The sequence below is a fragment of the Vanessa cardui genome, chromosome 16 (genome assembly GCF_905220365.1).
Source record: "Vanessa cardui chromosome 16, ilVanCard2.1, whole genome shotgun sequence".
Classification (NCBI taxonomy): Eukaryota; Metazoa; Arthropoda; class Insecta; order Lepidoptera; family Nymphalidae; genus Vanessa; species Vanessa cardui.
The window spans coordinates 8,434,864-8,458,998 of NC_061138.1; the positions used below are offsets into that span (position 1 = coordinate 8,434,864).

Genomic DNA, 24,135 nt, shown 5'->3' on the forward strand with positions numbered 1-24,135 from the left:
AGAGATGGTTTCGGTAACAAATGTTTCGAATGCACCTAGACCGACGATTTTCTCTCCGACGATGTCGGCATATTTCGCTGTCTTATTATGAAACATATTAACATACTTTTTAGGTTGCATCCGTCCTGGAACTTGGAAATATGGTTCTATAATATTTGGATTAATAGCACCATTTTAGTTTAAAAAAAAAAGACTAAAATGGAAACCAATTAAACAAACACCTAATGTACTTCTTAAGCTACAAGTCTTAGCTAATTTTCAATTAAGACGATAATTCAAAAGCAACGGAATACCGTGATAAAAATCCATATTATTTTTATATTATAAGTATGTATTTTTTCCTGATAGTAGAGCTTTGTGCCAGCTCGTTTGAGTAGGTACCACCAGCTCATCAGATATTCTACCGCCAAACAATATTAGTCAGTATTATTGTATTCCGGTTTGAAAGACGAGTGAACTAGTGTAATTACAGGCTAAAGGGACATAACGTTTTAGTTCGTATGGTATGTGTGATGTGAGAATATTTCTTACAAGGCCTTGTTTACGGGCGGCGGTTACAACTTACCATCAGATGGTCTATTATTCCTTATCTTCGTATACATCATATCAATAAATCAAATACAATTTAAATGTAAATAAAAAATACAATCTTCATTTTAAATCTTGAATAAAATGTAGAACTGTAACGCAATGAAACGCAATTACCTCTATGTTAGATTCTTAACAGCAAATCGTAAGGTTACGCGTCAGTAGGTCAGCTCTCAACTGACATAACACTTGCATGATTGACATACAATGCTAATAGTAGAAAAGTGGTAAAAAAACAGTTACTCTCTTAATTTGATTGACGGTAAATCGATGCGCACTGTTAAAGTGTGGTATTACAATTAACCGTTCACACGAATTTGTACGCTAACGATTAACGATTATAAAACACTACTTTCCAAATTTTAATAGTAACTATACTTAATATTACTATTTGAAATAATTTAAACATATATTTTAGTTTAATAAACTATTAATTTCCATGTGTGTCAATGTTTTATTGTGAACCGCGTTGTCACCCGCGGCTTCACTCGCTTTTTAGGGATTTTGTTGTCATACTCGTATATTAGTCAAAATAAAGTAACATATGTCCTTCCTTGTAACTCAAAGTTGCTTCATACCAATTTTCATCAAAATCGGTTCAGCGGTTTGGTAGTGAAAGACCGACAGACAGATAGACAGACAGAGTTACTTATACATATATAATATTACTACAGAAGTATAAGTGCCACCTCATTGAATTTGACTTTGACAATATTTTACGAAACCAGAAATGCAGGAGATGTTTGGAGTCAAGTGAATGCATAAAACAGGTGTACCACTCTAATTACTTACTAGTCCGAGAGAGGGTAATGAGTCACGACCGGAGCGAAGGCGTAAAACCATCTGCTTTACGTACGAGGGAGTCAGGAATGTAACACTGCTGACTTCGTGTCGGTATAATACTGCTTACTTTCATGAGTACTACTAAGAAATACTTAGTAGAAAAACTTATACGTTTTTTTTTTAATTGATCTGATCCAGGGCACGAGTACGGGACTGTACAATCATGTTACTAGGAAAGACAGACATATATCACAATTATTGATATAAATGGACTAATCATTTATATTGAATATTAGAGATATTGCATTTAGTAAATTTATCAAAGCTTAATTCTCATTATTCTATATAAGATTGTGATTATCGTTGATGATTTTTATATATTCCTAATATGTTGTTTAAACATAAATGTTTCATTAACATCTCTGAATATTGGCCACCACGACAGGAATTAAATATATATTAGAACTATTATTTTATTAAAATGATAATTGTAATAAATCTGCCTCATAAGATAAGAGTTTTATACAGATAATACTTAGTTCCAATAGATAGAATATAAATAAGAACACAAGAGGATTAAAAAATAATGTAAAACAAAATTAATGTTATACCTTACTTTGTAACAGATGAAAAATAGATTTTAAAGTTATTAGTTTCGGGAAATTTACCATGTTTTTTATTTTTGTTTGGTGGAGCTCGATATTTCGACATTATGTATAATATAGATAATATTATGTATAATTATAGATAATGTCGGAATATCGAGCTCTACCGAACAAAAATAAAAAACATGGTAAATATCCCGAAATTAATAACATTAATAATAAAAATAACCATGTTAAATTAATATCTTATAGAAAAATAGACTGATTATAAATGAACGTAGTTTTTCGTACTAGTCTGTTGCGAATCTGAAATAATGTTTCTATTCTTCCATACACATTAAAAATTAAACAATGATATGTGCATATTCACTTACCTGCGATGTTTTCCCGCACATTGTCATCACAAAAATATAATTACATTGAATTATTCTTAACTCAATTTAAATATTCATAAATGATTACACCACACGCTTTATTAATTTTATTCTATTGTTCCACGTTCAATTTTTTTTGCAGTAATATTTAAAAAAAATTGTAACATGCCAGTATTATTTTCTTACCGATATTAATTGCCATATAGATACTATAAGAATATGAATTAAACGCTTGTTACTCTCCGAAACGCGCTATATTTTCTTGTGTAAGTTTTTGCTTAAGAGATTTTTTTCAGATTGGCATATCAAACAATATTCTCTTCCTCTATGCGTACAGATTATTAAGAGTTAACAATTATTTTTGAAATAAGAAAAATATGTTAAAGGTTGTAACAATAAAAGCAACTCACACTTTACCAACAATTTAAAGTTGGAACCTTGCATGATGTGCAGACAAAACTTTTAAAAATGCCCGTGATAGTTGGCATAGTTAAATTTTATGCAGATAAAAAATGCAGAAAGCTAAATCAATTTAAAGGCAACTTTACGGACACATCATTTTATTGTTTCTTATTTTTTTTTTAATTATTATAATGACAAGGTATCATTTTATTATGTTTGAATCAATATAACCCACATTTTTAACTCTTATGATCAATAAATTATCGTCGAATTTCGACCAATGGGCGACGACTTATAAAGTATGACACGTATTTTGTGTATTGTATTAAGTTATGGCCTTCTTTAGAGTCGAGCTCTTTTTCTTTAGTATTATATTGTTACGAATATAATATTATATTGCATAAGATATATAATACAATAAATAATAAAATATAAAATCTACGGTAATAACTTATTACATTTTAATTATATGGCACTAGTCCTTGAAATTTACTGTAAGGGTCATCTTAATTAAAGGTTGGAGATTGTTCCACAACACAGCTCCAGGGTAGATTGGTAGTTAAGATCTGACAGAATATGAGAACATCTCCATATACATTATTTCTATCGTTACAAATGTTGTACTAGCAACACAATATTTTTCTTTAATTATAAAGACATTTAATTAGGTACCTTTATTAAATGTTATTTAATTAAATCGCTTTCTTAATTTATATCCAGTTAAAAGTAAAACGAAATGTTTGATGTTATCTTAATTACATGATTGGAAATTTGTACGACTGCAAGATTGCATATGTAACATTTGTAGGTCAAAGTAACTGCATACAATGTTAAGTAGATTGAGTTATTTCATTGTCATGAGTATTCATCCAACAACCGCATTAGATTACTTTGGTGGTATAACTTCCAAAAGTAAAAGTAAAGTAAAGTAACAGCCTGTAAATTTCCCACTGCTGAGATAAGGCCTCCTCTGCCATTAAGGAGAGGGTTTTGGAACATATTCCACCACGCTGTTCCAATGCGGGTTGGCGGAATGCACTTGTGGCAGAATTTCGATGAAATTAGACACATGCAGGTTTCCTCACGATGTTTTCCTTCACCGCCGAGCACAAGATGAATTATAAACACAATTAAGCACATATATATAGTGGTGCTTGCCTGGGTTTGAACCCGCAATCATCGGTTAAGATGCACGCGTTCTAACCGCTGGGCCATCTCGACTCTTAACTTCCAAGCCGTCTCTTAAATCGTAACCATGTACCATCAGGTCAAGAATATACGTTTTTAAAAATCACAGTTGTTTGCTTTCTGTGAAAAATAATTAGTAATTAAATTTTACCAATAGGTAGTAGGGACTACTGGCTCAAAGATTTTTGAGATACTAAACGATAGTTGATCATACACACTAAAAACAGATGGGTAATTCGGTTAGATAATTTTAGGCAAAAGTGTGACTAGGTGATTTAGTTCGAAACATATTTTACGCCTTACAAGAAATATATGAATAACGGGTGAAACTGCGAAGCGCTGTTTTTTATATCATGATATTTGTATACATATTTGTTTTAGAATTTTAGTTAAAAACACATCTCCTCATTTATTACTGTTGATATATAGACAAAATAAATCAAATAACAATCTGATTAATATGAGTTTTGTAGTTGTCCATAGTTTATTTTCCAATTAAAAACCTATATCAAAGTTTTTAATTACAAATTCTCAAACATTACATCATCGGAAATCTTAGAAAGGATACGTTAATGCAATCTCATTGTCTATTCAAAGGTCGGTCAGTGACCGCGTCGGGCCCTTAGGGACCCGGAAGGCTGTCGTGATTCGTTTTATCGTCCTTCGAAACAGAGGACCATTGTTACATCTATTTATTGCTCCTTATGGCAGAGCGATAGTCCCTTTGTGGTATTGTACTCGAAATAGAGTGCATTGTCAGATACAGTTAGATAAGTTTGGTTTAATAATATTATTACTACTGTTTAAACAGGCCTGACAATCCATGTAAGCATTTCAACGTGATCTTATTTTCTATTAATTCAACGATGTCATTCTACTCAATCCGCTGACTCCGTTATAATGGCAACACTGAAACAAACGACAACACAACTATAATAACTTTTTTTAAATGACAACATTTTTGTATGTAGATATGATTCGTGAACGATTTTTATGCATATTATTACACAAATTATCTTTTGCATTTAATTATTAAAATATTATTATTTAAATAAGATAAATAATGAAATTTTAGCATTACATTATCTCGGTTTAATAGAACGGAAAATAGTTAAGAAATAAGGTTTATTCCGGAAAATAAATATATATTTTTGAAAATATTAAAATCAGGTCTCCTGAAACCAACGAAATATATTGAATTATTTATGGTAAGGAACTAAAGCAAATCTTTAATGCCAGCGATACTCGGAAGTCACGCTTTTTAAAGTCATTACCATGGATCCCGCCATTCCTGGTACAGTCTGTGTTAGTTCAAACACTTGATCCTTAGACATGAAGGCTATTCTACGAAGTATTCGTGTTCGTAAACCTTAAACGTGACATAAAATGTAGATAGACTTAGTTGGAGAACAATTTTGTATTGCCTTTTCCTATCGTGTTTACTGCTTGAATTTACTTCTTACACGAACATTTCTAATCGGATTTTTTTTAGAAGGTTTTGTTTAATCTGTTCCAAATTTTTATTTTAAACCATACTTGTGCCATGACAAGAATCTTTTATAATTTTTAGCAAATTAATGTGTGAACTAGAATGAAAGGCATTTTCACAGGATCTATTTAACATAAAAATGTAAATCATTCATTTAATGACTTATCTAGTAAGACTAATAAGTAATCTTCAAGTTCTACAACAAGTTGTCTAAACGTAATAATATAATAAGTGCACATCGATATGCAAAACGGTTCAATTACAGCGACTCATAAAAAGCAATTTGCATGCGTAGTTATGCAATAGCCGCGTCGAGTTTCTTGAACTGCCAGGGTTAATATCAAGGTAAAAATAATACATTTAAAATATAACTTCCGTTTCAACTGTTAAAACGTTCTATGTTTAATTTGTAAAAACGGACGACTATTAAACTATCATTACTCGGTTCTGCGATTATTATATAAGAAATAAATTCTTGTTTTCGGTAACAATGGATTGTTATGGAATTAGACGTTTTTACAAGGTTAAGTATGTTATTATTTTTCATTATATATAATCTACTATGTGCTTGAGTTGTTTTTAATATTATCTTTGTCATTGTAAGTACAAATTATGATTTATTGTGTGCTAAGAATATACGAATCTTATTTAATTTTATAATTTTAGTATTTCAACGCAATACTAATTGCATTATTTTTTTATACAAAAGGATAACAACTCTTATAACGAGTTGGTTATCCGATCGGTATTATAATAAAGGCCCGAGGGTAGAAGACGCCACTCACAACTCCCACATATCTTTAAAAATAGGCCTCGCCTCATACATATACATGTAAATATTTAGTATAATTATGTTGTCTATATTATAATACGTAAACGTTAATTTTATTTTAAATTACATTATTTTATGAAGCCTTGATTTATTATATTTCATTGAAATTTTCCCCTCTCTCTCCCTTTGAATACAATATGCTATTTAGATGCGTATTTTTTTTTATAATAATATTTTTTATACTTTTTTTCGAATGAGTTTCTATTTAAGATAAATACATTATTTAAATTGTATCGAAACGGATATGAACTTACTTTTCAAATATAAGTCTTAATGGGAATCGATGATAAATAAGGCTCTGGTTAGACGTGTTCTTTCTAGGTTTCGAGCTGGATTCTTGGGAATTTCATATAATTTGATTCAATTGTTTGACTGTGTAAGAGTAATAGACAAACATAGACACAACAGGTTTTATAATAATCGAATAGATACACTAGGTGTATCTACTATACTACCTACCTACAGAAACTATTTTCTGTTCAGATTAACATTTTAATTTACAGCAATGAGATATCGACACAACGTCACAAACTATGTAATTAGATAATTTAAAGAATAAAAAAAACAACACAATCCAGACAGAAACACGATTTATAAGAAATATAAGCAAACCGTCTGATTGCCGCTGCCGTTGACAGGAGGGTTGGTTAATTTTACGCCCAGATAATCTGAATTGCCATTCATCGGGGAAACGCAGTCCACAAATACCTCGTGGAATACAGCATTTTCTCAGTTTTATATATTAAATTATCAGTAAAACGCCTAGTTTCTTACTACGTTTGTTTAAGTTATGTATATATTTATTTAGTTAACTAAAATTAATTTGACGTGATCGATTTTGGTCACAGACGCCAATTTTATGGGATACCAGCCAAGCCAATTCGGAAAGTAAATTCTATCGCGAAGAACCGGCAAGAAACTCAGTAGTACTTTTTCATTATTAATTCCCTAATATGTCAGAAAAGTACAATAATTTTTGTATATCCTGGAATTCAATAAAGATTAAGTCTACGCTTTTTTATGTAAATTCTAGTATTGAGTAATATACCTTAATAAAAATTAACCGTTTAATCTTAATATAGAAACGAGTTCCGTACATTAGGAATATATAAATTTTGCAAAGTCGGAAACTAAGTGTTGCTAGATTATCTTTTCTCTTCGTGTCTATACAATAATTGTCACCGTTTTTTTTTTAAAAGATCTATGTTAGTGTGAATGTACATATATTGTTGTAAAAAAATTGTAAAGAAACTGTAAGTAAACATTTAATTATTAAAATCATTCCGAAGGTAGTCTCGAGCTCCAAGATTATAATTAGATTACTGGTTAGCATCTATATTTAATTTAAAAAAAATTAGAGATCATGCAGATAAAATAATCTTGTGTATTCCCACAAAAACTAAGTAGTTTTAATCCTAGGAAAGAATTCCTGTAATGGTTAAAATAACTTCAGGGTCCATTAGAAACAAACAATCAGGTTTCAAGTTAACATAAAAACTTGGGAAAACATCCTGTATGCTAGAATTGTCGGTGACGTCTTTCCGGGAATCTATATCACTTTTTTTTTAATGAAATGATTCCCATTCCAATATAGCATTCAAAATAGTAAAATTGTGTAACATTCAAAATAGTAAAATTGTTATTTATGCAATTTTGTTTTAATTTAATTACGCAGACGTTTGATAACATTTAATTTGATTTATGCTTTTTTATATAGACATAATTTTATATAAAAAAAAAACTAGTAAAAAAGCAGCCTGTGTCCTTCCGTGGATTCGTAGTGAAAGAGCGAAAAAACAGAATTTATAATATTAGTACCTATAGATATAGATTATATTTCTATGAAATACTGTAAATTTTTATTTATTTACATTGTTATTTAATGACTTAATATTATAATACACAAATTACTCAAAAATACAAATAATTACTTCATTATTACTAATTACAAAAAAAATGTCCCACCCAGGCACTATTATTTCTTTTAACTGCAAGCCTTCATTTTTGAGCTAAATAATCTCTTTGGTCACTAGAAACTGGGGTAGAATAATTTCTTAGAAGGACCTTTTATTACTTTTTAATACCTAATTACCACGGACCATTTCATATTCAGCAACGTAATATTTTTATATTTAATTATATCAAGAAATCAACCGAGAATACCTATGTATGGGAGTAATTAAAAAGGGAGAAAGTTACCCACTTGCAAAATCCTTGCAATTAATTGTAGTTCTGCAAGAAGTATTTCTTAGATAGGCAGCCGTTTCCTCGCATAGGAAAGCTTTGATAATTTAAAACAGAGTTACATGCAAAATGTACTTCCTTTTAAGTACTATGTCCATATACTGCACTGGAAGTTTAGTCAGCTAGCATACGACGAAGTAAAGCTATGGCAATGCAATAACTTACCTTGTCGTGAAAAACGTTTTGATTTAGTAACGTTGTCAGCTAAAAATAGCTAGACGGTATGTAAATGTATTTATTTATTGTTAGTTATTACTACATGTATTTCAGTGAGGTTAATATGTGTAGGTTATTTAGAATTTTATAAATAATCACTGACATAAAATAAAGTTATTTTATTTGTAAATAAAGTATAATTATGAAATGGAATCCAAATAAATATAAATTAATATTATATATATATATATATATATATATATATAAATAAATAAAAATAATAAAACACACTTTTTAAAATTTTTTGTTGGTATTGTTACTGCAAAATAATTAAAATATTTGATTTTTTTAAATAACATTAATAATGAATTAATTATATTTTTATTTAGGATAAATAATATTTTAAAAAGTCATTTTAATGCATATGTAAAAATGAAATAACTTTTATATGTCTACAATAAAATTAAAACTAACATGCGCGCGCAAACTTTCACACATTTTGTCATCTGCCAGTATAGGACTCACGCTGAGCTACATCTTTCATTCCTATTATAGAATAATAGAGTATGCTTAAGTATTTACGAATCAATAATTCTTTACCCGTAAATAGTATTAAAAGTCATCAACTACCAATGCTAATAAACCTGCCCCGACCGGTCTGGAGGGTAATTATTATGAAAAACTCGCATTTCCCTCTTGTTATTATGTTAATACGAAACATCTTTGCGCTTGGCTTTGAAATGGTTTCGTTTAAATTATTCTCACGGCGATCGAGCAAAAAGTTGAAAGCGCCACAGGTTTTGTGAGCAAATACAATTGAATCATTTTATTTTTAACTTGTGCTTGTCTGCGGAAATTCGTCTACAATATAGTGATTACATATTTCACTTTTTATACAATGAAAACAATTGTTAATTAACATTTTTGTAGATTATTTTAAATGTTAATAATGATGTTCCTAAATAATCTCTATCACTCTGAGATAAAGTATTTACATATACCAAAATCGTAATGGTCGACATTCGCTTGCCCTTATCCTATTCACTTTGAATATTCTTCTCCATTTATTTGTCTTTAGTCATTTGACAGGACTACTTACCCTTAATCACGTCGAATTCATTAGACAATGACAAGTAACAAAATAACACTTCACTAAGTGAGCGCTTGCAAGCGCCTTTGTTCGATTTTGTAACTCATGCGTTGCCTAGCCTCCGAACGATTTACTGACGTGGTTAAAGTAGATCATAAGAAAATCATCTACTTGCACATGTCACTAACCTTCCATTTATCTTCTTTTAGTCATCTAAAGTCCTAATTATTGTGCATGCCTGTACCCTGATAATTAGTTTATTTTCTGCCATGGCAGCTGGTAACAGGCTTAGGTACGTACCAACGTAAGATGTATTTTATATTCTGCATTGTTATAACCCAACCAGTTCAATTATTTAATAATTATGAATGTTATCATCTCAGCTTGTCTCAATGCCTGCGCCTTTCAAGCGTCAGCATAAAAGAAGATAGAATTTGTACACACAAGTACCTGCACAAAAATGGTACGTTAATATTTGATGAACGTTTAAAAATCAACATATTTATGCATTTTTTAACGCATACAAAAAATTACGTAATAGCTTGATTGTTCTTTTCAAAACTTACAACTCGTTTAAAGTCATCGCATGACCGTGCAAAAGGTGACTTGCATAATTATAATTTTATAATACAGTTGTTGATTATTATCATAGTAATTTTCTAAATCAATGATTTGATAAACTAACAATTAATTACATGAGCTACCGCTCAACGCTGATCTTGCTTCTATAATCTTTAAACTTTATTTTTTCAGCAATAAAAAGTGTTAATATTTGTATGAAACGAGAACTAAACCGAATAATTACAATTTAATACAGTTCTGTCTTTTCTTACTGACTTTAATTATTGTGTCGCGATCTACTTTCTCCGCGTCCAAGAATTGCGGTTCATCATTAAATATTTAATTTATTTTATAGTGCGTTTTTTTTTAATAAATTTATCATAATAAGTAGGTTTTAAAAATAAATGGAGACGTGGATGCAAGTATTCGAACACGAATTCAATATATAATAAATACTAGGCTGATCATAAAAAAGAAAAAATTGAAAGTCTGCAGAATTAAAAAAAACTTGTATTGATGCACTTTGTCACCTACATCTTATTATATTTACTAAAAATGGTAGTGAGTGTTATATTTTTCAATCTGAAAACTAGCTCTTCTTCCTTAATAATAATAAGTAATATTAACCAGTTTCGTCTAAAGTTCTTATAAATATATTTTTGATGTTACTGACGTATACAGTAAACGAGTACAGTAGACGAATTTGACGGTGAGTATTTGCGCTCCATGATTTCTTTAGTGACTGAATGTATATTTAATTTAAATTGAACACATTTTATTCAAGTGGCATAATGCTATAACTAAAATTTGAACGATTTCTATTACTCGGTAAAAGAAAAAGTATAAAGTGTAATTAAAACCATGTCTTTGTTATATCAGTTAACATTTAATTTAACATATAATCTAGATTGTTGATTCAGCCACCGCATCAGCTGGGGGTCTTATACTGAGATCTAAGACATCCGAGGCGTGCTCGAAATTGTTATTATTTAAAAGCAAATGCCTTTCATTAGGACGCGGGAGTCATGCCATGTCTATAATAATTTTCAAGACCACAGTTATGTCTTTATTTCGAAGCCGCAAATTCTTTTGCGGTTGATCTGGGTTCCGTATAATGAATATAAAAAAGCAACAGTTAAAATCGTTAGCATTACTGAGGAATTCAGTAAATACCTTTAAATATTACATATATATTTAAACCGAATAACAACCTGTTCAAACAATTTTCTTAATTATTATTCGGTGTTTTAAAATAAGTAAGATAGAGCTTTATAACGTGGAACCTGTGTTCAAGTGATCCCATTTAAAAGAAACTATGATTGTATGGTTTTCTTCCTTTTTTTGTTAGACACTGATGTCTACATAGCGTTTCATAGTTCTATTGATGGGAGACAGTGAGATCGCAATAATTTGGCCCGCGGTCACGGCTGTTTCATTTAGCTATCAATTTCCTTGTCAATATTTGAGAAGTGTATTGCAATTTTAATAGAGTAATCATCTTGGTTATTCGAATGTTAACTAGTTGCTTTCATTACGATTAGCAGGAAATAATATGAAATAGAATATTTATTATGTTATACATATACTGCAAAAAGATACTTCTCAAAGTCAATTTCTGGAAATAATAAAACTATTCTATAGGATAAACCATAAATAAATTCGAAGTTATCTCTAGATGATTTTATCTCATATTTACTTATCGTAGACAGTGTCTAGAAACAATGATTTATTATCATTGTTATAATCCGTAGATGAAATTTTATAGATACTTTAACGAGGCAAAATATTTTCATATATAATATTTGATAGAGATCCAATCACGTGTGTTTAAAATAAATTAAAGTTATTCACGATTATATCCCGAAGGTGTTGTAATTTAACTAATTATCATACCACAAAGGAATCATTACTGTAAAATCTTACAATATGAACCAGAAAACGATGTGGGGCGGAAGCCGGCCGCTATAGACGATTCATTATGGGCACGTTCTTTCCTCGTCAATATCATTATTACTCACGTATCAAAGCGACCTTATTTATTTTCTTACATCGTTATTATTTAAAATGAAGATGTAGTTTTTGCGGTTGCGCTTCCGAATATCTTTTTAGTGATCGCACTCTAATGACGGGCACATGGGTTAATGGTATTTTTTTTATTTTAACCTGTACTCTTTTTTCTATATTCTAAGAAACTTCACTAAACATACATATTATACGTATGTGATCAAATAATACATTAATAATAATAATGAACGCTCTTTATTAGCTTTGCTATAGTAATTTTATTTACGAAGTAACAGCAATAAGTAACACATTTTGTAGATATTGTCGATGTCAACGACTTAGATGTTTTCCTACGCTACTCAATTAATATATAGAATGAAAGGGTACGAAGCATCAAATTAAAGCTAATCACTGCTATCTGCGTTATTTTTCTTGAAGCTTTAAAAAAGCGAAAACATTGTTTCACAAACCGGTAAAATATACTTTGTGGGTCAAGGCGTAAGCCAAATTATCTTCATCGAATGAAAAGCTTGATAACATCGATAATATACGTATATCGATGATAACAGGAATATGGCGATTTATTTTAAGATGAAGCGTTTAGATATGCTTCAATTAAATAAAAATACGCGTTCCACTTTCAAGTTCCTTTTATTTGTATAACACCGAGTAGTACTAAGATCGAACGTATTATATCAATTGGGATCATCTGTTGATATCGTTTTTACCATATTTTTGTCAAGATTAATCAGAGGCATCTTGATGTCGGGTAACGGTTATCTTTTGTTAAACCACGAAAGCTTTTATTATTTAAAAATAGATATGCTCATTTTTGTGTTTTCCGAGTCACTTTGTAAATCCATATTTTTGTTTTGCTGTATATAACAATTTATATAGAGCAAAACAAAAAAATAAAATAAAATTGTATTTCTTGTGAACTGAAACATAATTAGGTAAGAATAACTTTTTTGTCTATTTCTCTAGATGTCATGGGACTTAAGAGATATAGTTTCCTCAGTTCTAAGATTCAGTTATTTCATATTTTGCAGTGCTTTTCAGTTCTTCTTTCAAAATTCTATTCGTATCTCGTCTATTTATATTTACTTGGTGTAGAGCTGCTAGACCCATATGAGTATATTCGATCACTCATCAGATATTCTTTCGTCAAACAGTAATACCTTGTAAGGCTGTATTCCGGTTTGAAGGGTGACTGAGCCAGAACATCTTAATTCCCATGGTTGGTGGCGCACTGGCGGTGTAAGGAATGGCTAATACTTCTTACGGCACTAATGTCTATGGCACTTCATTATTATGGTCCATTAGCCCGACACCAACTAATAACAAAAAAAACTCACGCGTTAGATGTCTAGAGAACCGACTTACAGTGATACGCTAACTTGAAGTGTGAATTATTTAAATTTCGTAATTATTATATTCTATTTTCCATAATTAATAACATTATATACTTCATGTCCTGAAATTAGTTTCGTAATTGGTCCTACTGAATAGCTCTAATGTTAAAATAAAATCTCTCTAATTTTATTACGATACATTATTATTATTATAGAACACAAGACTATCTTACAAATAAACTGTGTACCTAAAATATGTTTTTTTTTTTTTAATTTAATAATTATCTTTTTGGCAATTATTTGAGACACTGGATACATGGAGGGACCTAGATGCTACCTCCACGCATAATACTTACATTATCGATTTGTGAAAGACAATTTCATCCGGGGTCACGAGTGCGGAACCATTCGGGCGTGATTTATATCGTGCGATACAGTTTATCGACGACACCACCGTTATATTCAAGACCGGGAAGATTACTAAACCATCAATCTTTCTTTGTCTACGGAAGCTGAGGACACAACTTTAGCGAAGAATTTCATATATACACATGGAGTTAGAAAAATGATATAAAACATTTTGTAAAAAAGCTTTTAAAAATACATTTGTTGTATAGAAAAAAAATATTAAAGTCGTCAGTATTCATGTAAATTCTATAAATTTGTATTCTTATATTATGGTATTATTATTTTTTTTTTTTTTAATGTTGATGCTAAGTTGTATAGTTTTTTTTATATATCAGATGAGAGAATACACGTATCGAATAATGTTGTATAATTTAATTTTATATTTACAAAGTATAATCAAAACAAGATAATGCTTCAGATGCTTTTGTACTGTCATTCTTGAACTGAAACAAATACGAACTGAATTATATTAATCCTTTTAGAGATGGTATCGCTTATGGCAATTGAATTGTAGTCGCTCGAACCTGAATGAAGCTTGATGGATTCGTATCGATATTTAGCGTCTATAAGTATCTGGAAAAAAATTTACAACCAAAAACAAAGCATAAAATGGCGTAAAACAAATTAAATAAATTCTAAATCTTATTAAAAAAATGTCGTAGGATATATAAATAGTTTATTTTTCGTGGTTTGTGTTTTTAGAATCTTGATATTTGCTTAAAGGTATACAAAATTATTAAAGACTTTAATGTTAGAAAACCAAGTCATTGGCCTTTGGTCTTTTTTACGATAGATTTCGTGTTACCCATACTTTTGGATGCCTATTACTACTATATTACATATCGATGCAAATTATTGGTTTTCAATACGTAAATTAGACACCTAATTTGTAAATATGGTGCATTATCTATCTTTGGTACTCGTGAGACCTGTACGCTATTATTACACGGTAATAATGGTTACGAATACCTTTTCTTACGCTACGCTTTTGTTTTTTGTGTAAAGAACTTAGTTCAATAGCATTAAATTACTTTTTCATTGTCATTATTTCATCTAAAATGGTTTTTCATATATTTCTATGTATATTTTTTATTTCGGCTTTTAAATATTCACCCATACTGGGTACTTTAGTTTGAAAGCATTCTTTTTATTCATTATAAAATGAATATAGGGTCTGATGTTTAATTTTATGTTGCCAGGTTTTATACGCGATACTTCGTATTGTAAATTAAAATAATATTTAACGAATTATATCGTTCAATAAGTATAACATTTTAACAATTCCCAAATATCCCAAATAAAGCTCAATAACAATAGTTGATCTTAAATTTTTTCAAATATGTTTTAACATACATAACTCAGGATTATTTTAAATGTTTTTCACAGGAATCCAGACAGATCGCACGGAACATGCGTACGCGTCCGCACAAGAGTACAAAGAGGCGCTGGAGGCTATACGGAGGAACACCGGTGCTGTAAGTGAAAATAATTATGAACAAGTTGAAACTATACACAATCCAAATAATATAATTATTAAGTATTTGAGTCTGTTCAAAATTAATAAAATTATACCAGCCAAATAATAATACATGTACAATATACGTATATATAATAGGTATATGTATAATTTCCAAATTTATCAATTGCTTAACTTAAATAAATTAACGTATTCCTTAGGAACGCAGTAAGCCACAGCGTACCCTAGAATCAGAGATCACTAAGTCCGAAGAAGTGGATCAAGAGTTGCATGAAGAAGTTCTCCCAGACCCCTGGGAGCTAAATAATACGGCTCGCGCTGATGTCGAACTACTGTTCTTTAACCGGGTGCCCAAAGTCGGCAGCCAAACCTTCATGGAACTATTGAGAAGATTGGCGATTAGAAATCAATTTGGTACGTATATATTAAAATAATAATGAATATTCTTAAGATATTCACCGACGAGGGGTTTTTGCAGCGCTATATCTGTGTGGATTTTTTTCTACCAAAATAAAAACCTCAGTACAGAGTAGTGTTATTTGATTTGGAAGGAGTGATCAAGTGTAATTACAAACACAATTAACATTCTCAACATTGGCAGAGCAATAACGGTATGGGCAGATGTTTATGGTTCTTATAGTGCACGTGTCTATATGTGAACGTGACCACGTACATCAAGTATAAATAAAAATAATCTCGCCACAGGACCCCAATAAAAGATTGTTACTATTTCATTACTATATAACTATATTAATTTATTTTTCTTGTATCTGTATCCAAATGTGTGTCCACTTGTCCTCACCGGAGTAGCATGGTAGAGTAGGCTCCAAAACTTCTCATCAGAGGGAGCGGAGGCCTCAGCCCAATATTGGGACATTTACAGGTTTTACTTAACTTTTGAATTAAGTATTTTCAAAACATAACTCGTACCTGGTGGTCGGTATATTCTCTCAAGGTAATTAAACACGTGAAATCTACAAACTATCTTAAAAGGGAGACATTTGCTCCATTGCGGAACATTAAATTGTAAAAGAAATTATATTGATTTATGAACAGTACATTTCTGATTCAATCATTTAAAAAATACATTCAAAAAATTAAATTTGTAAAGAACGAAGTCACATACAAATCATTTATAGGACTGATAATAATTAACCTAAAAAAATATCAATTTACAATTATAAAACATTACTCGTGAAAACAATAAAGGCGAAACACGCGATCAAAACATAAATTCTGCTCTTTAGTTGGTTCATCAGCCAACTATCGCGAGTTACATTATTTTTAACGACTCTCACAAAACATTTCACCATACATTCTTGTGTGAGAAAAAGTGTTTTGAGAGGTACGCATATTCAAAATTAAGATGACTCATAGAAAGTCAAAATCAAAAATATCTGCTATACATTTAATTACTTAGAATGTTTCGAAGAGAGTAATATGTAATTTTATTTATCAATAAAGTCTATACAGACACCGTAGCGGAATAAACAATATTAAAGATTTAAGCCTAATTCAATTGAACCCTCCTTGACTTTTTACGAATGTGATAAATATTTAAAAAAAATTATTTCCTATAAAGTTTTTTAGTATTTTACTTTTCTAACAATGAAATATGAATTACTTAGACTTATAAATGAAATTGCATTTAAGATGTTCTTACTTTATTACAATCAAAACTCTTAAAGATCTCATAGGTTAGTGATCAATTTCATTAACTAACAACAGAAAATCATCTAAGGTTATATAGTTATATAGCTAATGTTACAGCCAAAATATATTGCTAAAATTGTCAATTAAAAATAGCATTATACAATTTTCATATACTTCAACTTCTAATTCGCCGAGGTTACATGATTTGAATATGTTGTGAGGTGATACTAAGCTAAACCTTTATTGTGCAGGTTTCCATCGCGACGCAGTTCAGCGCGTGGAGACGATACGGCTGGCGCCCGCTGATCAGCAAGTGCTGGCGAGCCTCGTATCCGCGCACACGCCGCCTGCCTCCTACATCAAACACGTTTGTTACACGAATTTTACAAGGTAATATTCACATGTATTATTTTTAGCAAGTCTAGTTTTATTGTTAAATATAAAAAAATAGATATGACACGAATCGAAAGTTAATGATTAAATAGTGATTTCCTTTAGATATTATAAAAAAGTAGAAAATAAATTGCCGTAATAATATGTATTTACGTTAATAAATATGTATTTAATGTGTTTTCTCTTCTGCATAACTATATAATTATTTAAAAATACATTCAAACATTCGGTAGTATGATTATAATACGTTAAATAAATAAATAATTTAGACATTCTGATTTCTAAACATATGTGGACATAAAGCGTTTCACAAAAATATTAAGTGTGTCCAATAAATAAAAAAATCGTATTATAGCGATTAGAATAAGCAACAATGCTAATATTACAAAACTTTCTCTCGTGTGCAAAAAATCCAATAAGTGTAATTAAGAACATATGTTCTTATATGCTTGATAATCATTTCTAACAATAAAAACAAAATTGCAAACATCAATCAAAATATAACCGTTGTTGTCGGCAGAGGTTACAGTAATTAGAATGAACATAAGCGCCAGCATACATTATCTAAACTAATAAAATAAATAATCCTCTAACGTCGACCGCTTTTAAATACTCATTAATATTAAATTATTTCTGTGTAAAGAAAAAGTACGGTGTACCAGCGGATAATTTATTAAAACATCTACTTTATTATATTGTAACACTTTGCGCTTAAAACTGTCTTAACTTCATAAATCAATATTATCTCTTTATAAACATATATAATATATATTTAAACTATAACTGCTGTAACAATGTATCACTTTGTGATAGTTTTCAATATTTATTTTTATCATATTTTTGATGTTTATTAATATTGCAGCTCTAATATGTTTGTATATTATATTATTAACGGCTAAACCTGCTCATAAGAAATATTCTACCAGCAAACGTTACACTGATGACGATCGGTTTTGAGGGGTGAAAGAGCCCGAGTAATAATAGACATTAAGGAATACGTCTTAAACCAGATGTTGTTGTCGTATTGACGGTATAACCATTGGTTAAATTAATAACCAGGCTATACGTAGAGGTGTTTAGTTACCATTAGCCTGTCTGCCTACTTATCATAAAGTAAATATAGGCATTTGATATCATATAGATTGCCTACCCGCACTTGAGACAAATTCTATAAAAAATCAGTATCATCATGTTAAAAATAAATATATATATAATATACAACCTTTTCACTAAATCTGTGCCATATGTAACCTCTTTTTCTATAAGAGATGAAACCAATTCAAACTTAATCTAGCGCTAAAATTCACACACACACACACAAATAATGCGACCTATATGATTGATGATAATCGATATTAATGTTACACACATTAATTGTTCGGATGATTAAACAGTCACCCGCCATACAACCGGATAATTACGTTTAGAAACTGTTCGTGCTCTTAAATTGCTCAATTGTTAAGATCCAAATGGAAACAGAGAAAACTTGATTGCGTTTTTGCTTAAGTCCATTGTGAGATTAAACATGGAGTTTTCAATGTATTTGCCGGAGTGACGAATATGCAATGTTATACGAATATTACGATTACTTAAAATTTCATTTTCTTGATATTTTAACTATTTTTCGCTCGTAAGGGTTAGCTAAAAAATTATTCAAATTTCGTAATTATTTGAGTTCTTAAAAAGTTAATAATTAAAAAAAATAAGTATCATGTGCGGAAAGCAAAATAACAAAAAAATATTGATAGAATTACTGCATTTGTATTAATCTATTTGTATTAAAATAGAATGATATATTGTATCTTGAAGATAGTACTATAAAATTAATGATTTATTTTCAGATATGGTTACCCATCACCGATCTACGTGAACGTAGTACGTGATCCCGTAGAACGAGTTATATCATGGTACTACTACGTGAGGGCCCCGTGGTACTACGTGGAACGCAAAAGGGCCTTCCCTGATCTCCCTTTGCCTGATCCAGCTTGGCTGAAAAAGGTGAGAGAATAACATTTATAATAGTACCAAAAAGAGTATCAAACGTTTTTTTTTTTAAATACGACATTATAATTTACAATAGGACTTAATAACTCCTGTGTTAATCAAGGCCGCGATGTACTGTGGCAACAGGACTAGCAACATTTTTCCGTTAAAAAATGGACCAGCCTTTGTGCCACCAGTTGAAGCAATAAAACAAGCTGTTATATCTCTTAGAAATATTTTTGAACTATTTACTCTTATTAGTTACAGATATTAAATGCATATTTTTGTGTGTCATAATTATTATTGGATCACGTTATGATATTCATTTGATTGAACCAATTAATGGTCTCGAAGTAGTGCTATGGCAACATCAATTAATATAAAAAAAATCCTTTCTTAAGTTTTCATCTGCCAATCGCCATCTAAAGTGAGACTAATGCCTCACGCTTCCTCACGCCAGTTAGAACCACGAACGCAATCGATTAATCGAATCACCCAAAAATAAGCTTTATTTCCGTAAGGGCAATAATCATTTTATTGTGTCACCTGAATTTCTTCCAAAGTGAGGAATCATCTTTCACGCTGCGAACTTCATTCCCCGTCAGTTGTTCATTAGCCCCGGCCGGCCGACGCGGGCGTCAATTTGCAGATCAATAGGCTAACAATCAGTCACGCGCTACTTCTAAAGACGCTTCACACTGCTACTCCGGATGTTTTTATGGATCGTATTAAATGACTCGTGAACCTTTCGAACATTATTAACGCGATGAAGAGCCATTCATGCTTGCTATAAGATTTTATCATCTGTTAAGAATGATAAAGAAAAGAAAGAAATTTAAAAATGTAGCACATTATAAAAAGTAAAAATCATAAGTATCTCCTTTTTGAAGCTTTTTTACTATAGTTAAAGTATGAAAATCTAAGTTATACTTTAAACTGATCTTACTCTAATATCACTGATCTCTGAATAAGTGCGTAAAATAAAACACGTTTCATTCGCAAACGAATGGGCTTACATTTTACATGCCTGCGGCGTTTTCTCTGCTATGGTCTGTCAATTGATATTCATTAACAAACGCCTCCTATTTCAATTTTCAATTTTGCTATACTTCATTACAAAAGACGAGTAACAAAATATATAATAAATGTTGATTCATTAATAAAATTGATTAAATATTTGCAGGATTTTGAGCCGTGGTAAATCAACTCTGCTGAAGTATAATTAACTACTCCAGTTGCATTTACGATATTAATACATTGATTGAGTAGTGATTGACATGTTTCGATAAGACTGGTTCCCATCATCAGAACGGACGCGTGAAATCACGCCGCGCCAACGTAACTTAACGTAACATAAGTGACACCGGCATCGCTAATAGTCATAATACGAACTTACGGTTCAATCACTCGTGAATTATTTAAGATAATAACTATAACCCACCTTTCAATAATTTAAAGATATATTCTTAGACCGGTGGACACAAGTTTAAAAATTAAATAATCAGTCAAATGTTTGCTAGGCTAGAACTATTGAAATAACACCTAAACTGAGCTCTTGCCGATATAAATTGTATTTATTACTTGTACAAAAGTAAAATCCTGTAATTTTTTATCGACTCGAGATCAGCGAACCCTTACGCATTCTTTTATTTTTTACAGCTTGCAAAAAAACGATATCTTTTCGGTAGCGACAAATTGGTTTTATTGATCGTGAAAAATATTTCTCTATAAAAACATATTAACAAATTGGGCGTTAAGGTGACAATAATGATCGTCCAAATCCGTTCTTTATGCCGCAATGTAATAATATTATTACGTTTGATAGATTGAATTGAAAAGGATAATATTTCTCTCGACTCGTGACTCAAAAGAGCCCGTGACAGATTACTATTGGCAGTTAATAGACTGAGCGTGCGCGGCCACTATAAAGATCTTTTCAGATTGATGACCATCAACCAAGATTCATTGTTAATTAGTTTACAATTTACGTGTCATTACTTATGCATCACAAAGATTTCCATTTATAAAAAAAAACTTAGCATTAGCGATTGAAGGTGTCTGTTAATCGAATCCGTTGCCCGTTTGTCAGTCCGTTTATTATCAAAATAATCTAGAGTTTATAAAACAAATAACAATCTATTTTATTTTAGTCAATCCTTTAGTGCTCATTTAAATAGTATTATTATTCAATATGTAGTATAACATTAATAAGTCTGCGTCCACGAGTGCACGTGGAATGGAGTTTTTTCTAGTTAATTATTCTTCTATTGTTAAACAAAGTGTTCACAACAGCTATTTATTTTATACAGACAGGACGAGGCGCGAGCTGAGGGCAAAAAATAAATTAGTTTTGGTGGACCAAAAAACATGATGTTCTAATTAGACTTTAAAAAATCATAAATTTTATTTTCATTTACGTTTATTCAAAGCGTTGATAAGGATAGGGTAACGTCCTTTATGATTAAAAAATAAATACATTTTAACTCGCCTTTAGAAGCTCCGTCAGTAATTTTATAACAAATATCTCCGTCCTCTTCACTTGGTCGTAATTTAATTAAAAACAATGTGCCGACCTACCCAGGACCTAGCAAAAGATTTTTTTTATATAACGAATAGACAAAAGTTTTGCAGTAAAATACATTATTTTGTTTAGTAAAACAATCTAACTGTTAGAACTTTAGGCAGTGGTAGAGATTTGTGGGAATATCGAAATCATTAATAAAAAATAATGTTTTGGGGTATTATCAGTTAAAAGCAATCCTCACAGCATATGTAAGCATCAAAGAAGATGAATTTGATTTATATAGTTTATTATAGAGATTCGCCTTTTCCTGAAGTTTGAAATATGAAAATCGACGTCTCTTAAAGGATTCTATTTATTATTTAAATATACCTACAAGTAGGTATATTATATTATCGTGTTTTATTAAATTCAGGCCAAATGAGAATGAAAGTATAGAGGTTCAACATTTTTTTGTGTCAAATATATGAGAAGAAGTGTAAAGACCTTAAAAAAAAAGCCAGTTTTTAAAGTACCTTTGAAAATGGGGATGCATTAAGTATACAAAATCCGGATTTAAAATGAGATAGATATTCCTTAAATTCACTGTAGATAAAATTTTAGGGGACACACAGGTTACATCGAGTGTGTTCTACCTAGGTAAAATGAGTTTACTAAAAACTAATATTCAAGAAAATTCAGTGTATTTCTGTTTCCAATCGGCGAAAGTATACAGCCTTTTAAAAATTACATCGTTAAATCGGATGTAAAAAAATGTCTTTTATGAAGCTTAATACAAGGGAAAAGTGAATGAACGTTAAAGTCGTAAGAAACTATTTTGCTCATAGAACTGTTAGCAAAAACGAAAAAATTTTATCATAATTGGGTAGTGTATACATTCAACATTACCTTATCCTTACAAATAGATTCTCTTGTCACACTTTTTAATATGAAGTACTAAAAAAAAATAGGCAGAATCAAAAATCGTTCTCTTATATAAAAAATGACTTAGTTCTGAATTCATTTTCCTCTGAGCAACTAACTAGTTGCCACAAAAGCTGATCTTTTCAAATACTTTAAAATGCAGTAAAATAATACCAATAAAAACTTAAAATAATTGTGAATGCCAAACGCTTGCTGTTAAGGATCGAAAGACGTGCGTATCGAAAGTCGCTAGTTTTTATTTAAACAAAAGTAAAATACGTGATGCTCTTACTTATATATTTACTCGATTACGGCCGCGCATAAGAAAATAATGTATTTAACCTGTTCTATAAATGTACGTTGTTGTTACTATCCATATTAAATCGATTATAGCTTTAATTGAAAAAAAAAAGATAGAAGCAATTTCTTAACATACACGTAAACATAGATTTATTATAGTATAAAACAGACAAACATTATTTATTATTATTTTATTTCCATGGATCTATGAGCAATTGTTACAAAATGTTAGTAAGGGACTGTAAATAACATAATATTGTGATTAATTTCCTGTGTTCAAGTATCCAATTATACAGTGTATATATGTGAGACCAATATTGCTCAAGTTTTTCAAACAGACACATGGTGAGGTACAACTAAATTAATACCTATAGAATACGCGCGTCGTTGTGCATGTAGGGCTGCTTGGTAATAATAAAATGTCACATAATTTAATAAATTATTTTATTTTATATATTAATATATTTTTAATTACTTATCGAGCCATAAAAAGTAGACTTATAATAACAAGTAATACTTTCTCAATTATTTTGTTCTTAATTTGAATTAATCTACTCCCGAGGAAAAAAAAATTATTGTAACCCGACAACACCAAACTATATTCAGTGTAGATTTATGTTCCATACCATAAGTAAAATGATTACAATTAATTTCAATAAAATCTTAATATTGAACACTTATGAACTAATATTCAGGCGTTCTTTATATACAAAATTTTAATACACAAGACGTTTTCACTTTTTCTACTTCTCTGTTATGTTTCGCGAGCTCCATATATATTTCGTTTTATAGTCTGGGATATAGACATATTTAATATATCGTCCAAATA

General features: G+C 30.2%; 1 protein-coding gene across 1 annotated transcript in view; it reads left to right on the plus strand.

Moving 5' to 3' along the window:
- Positions 1-24,135, plus strand: part of LOC124536065 (heparan sulfate 2-O-sulfotransferase pipe) — a 62,083-nt gene that overhangs the window by 35,219 nt on the left and 2,729 nt on the right. The window contains exons 3-6 of the mRNA XM_047112494.1: positions 15,463-15,551; positions 15,754-15,967; positions 17,458-17,596; positions 19,441-19,597. Of these exons, the coding sequence (XP_046968450.1) occupies positions 15,463-15,551; positions 15,754-15,967; positions 17,458-17,596; positions 19,441-19,597 (599 nt within the window). The remainder of the gene's footprint in view (positions 1-15,462; positions 15,552-15,753; positions 15,968-17,457; positions 17,597-19,440; positions 19,598-24,135) is intronic.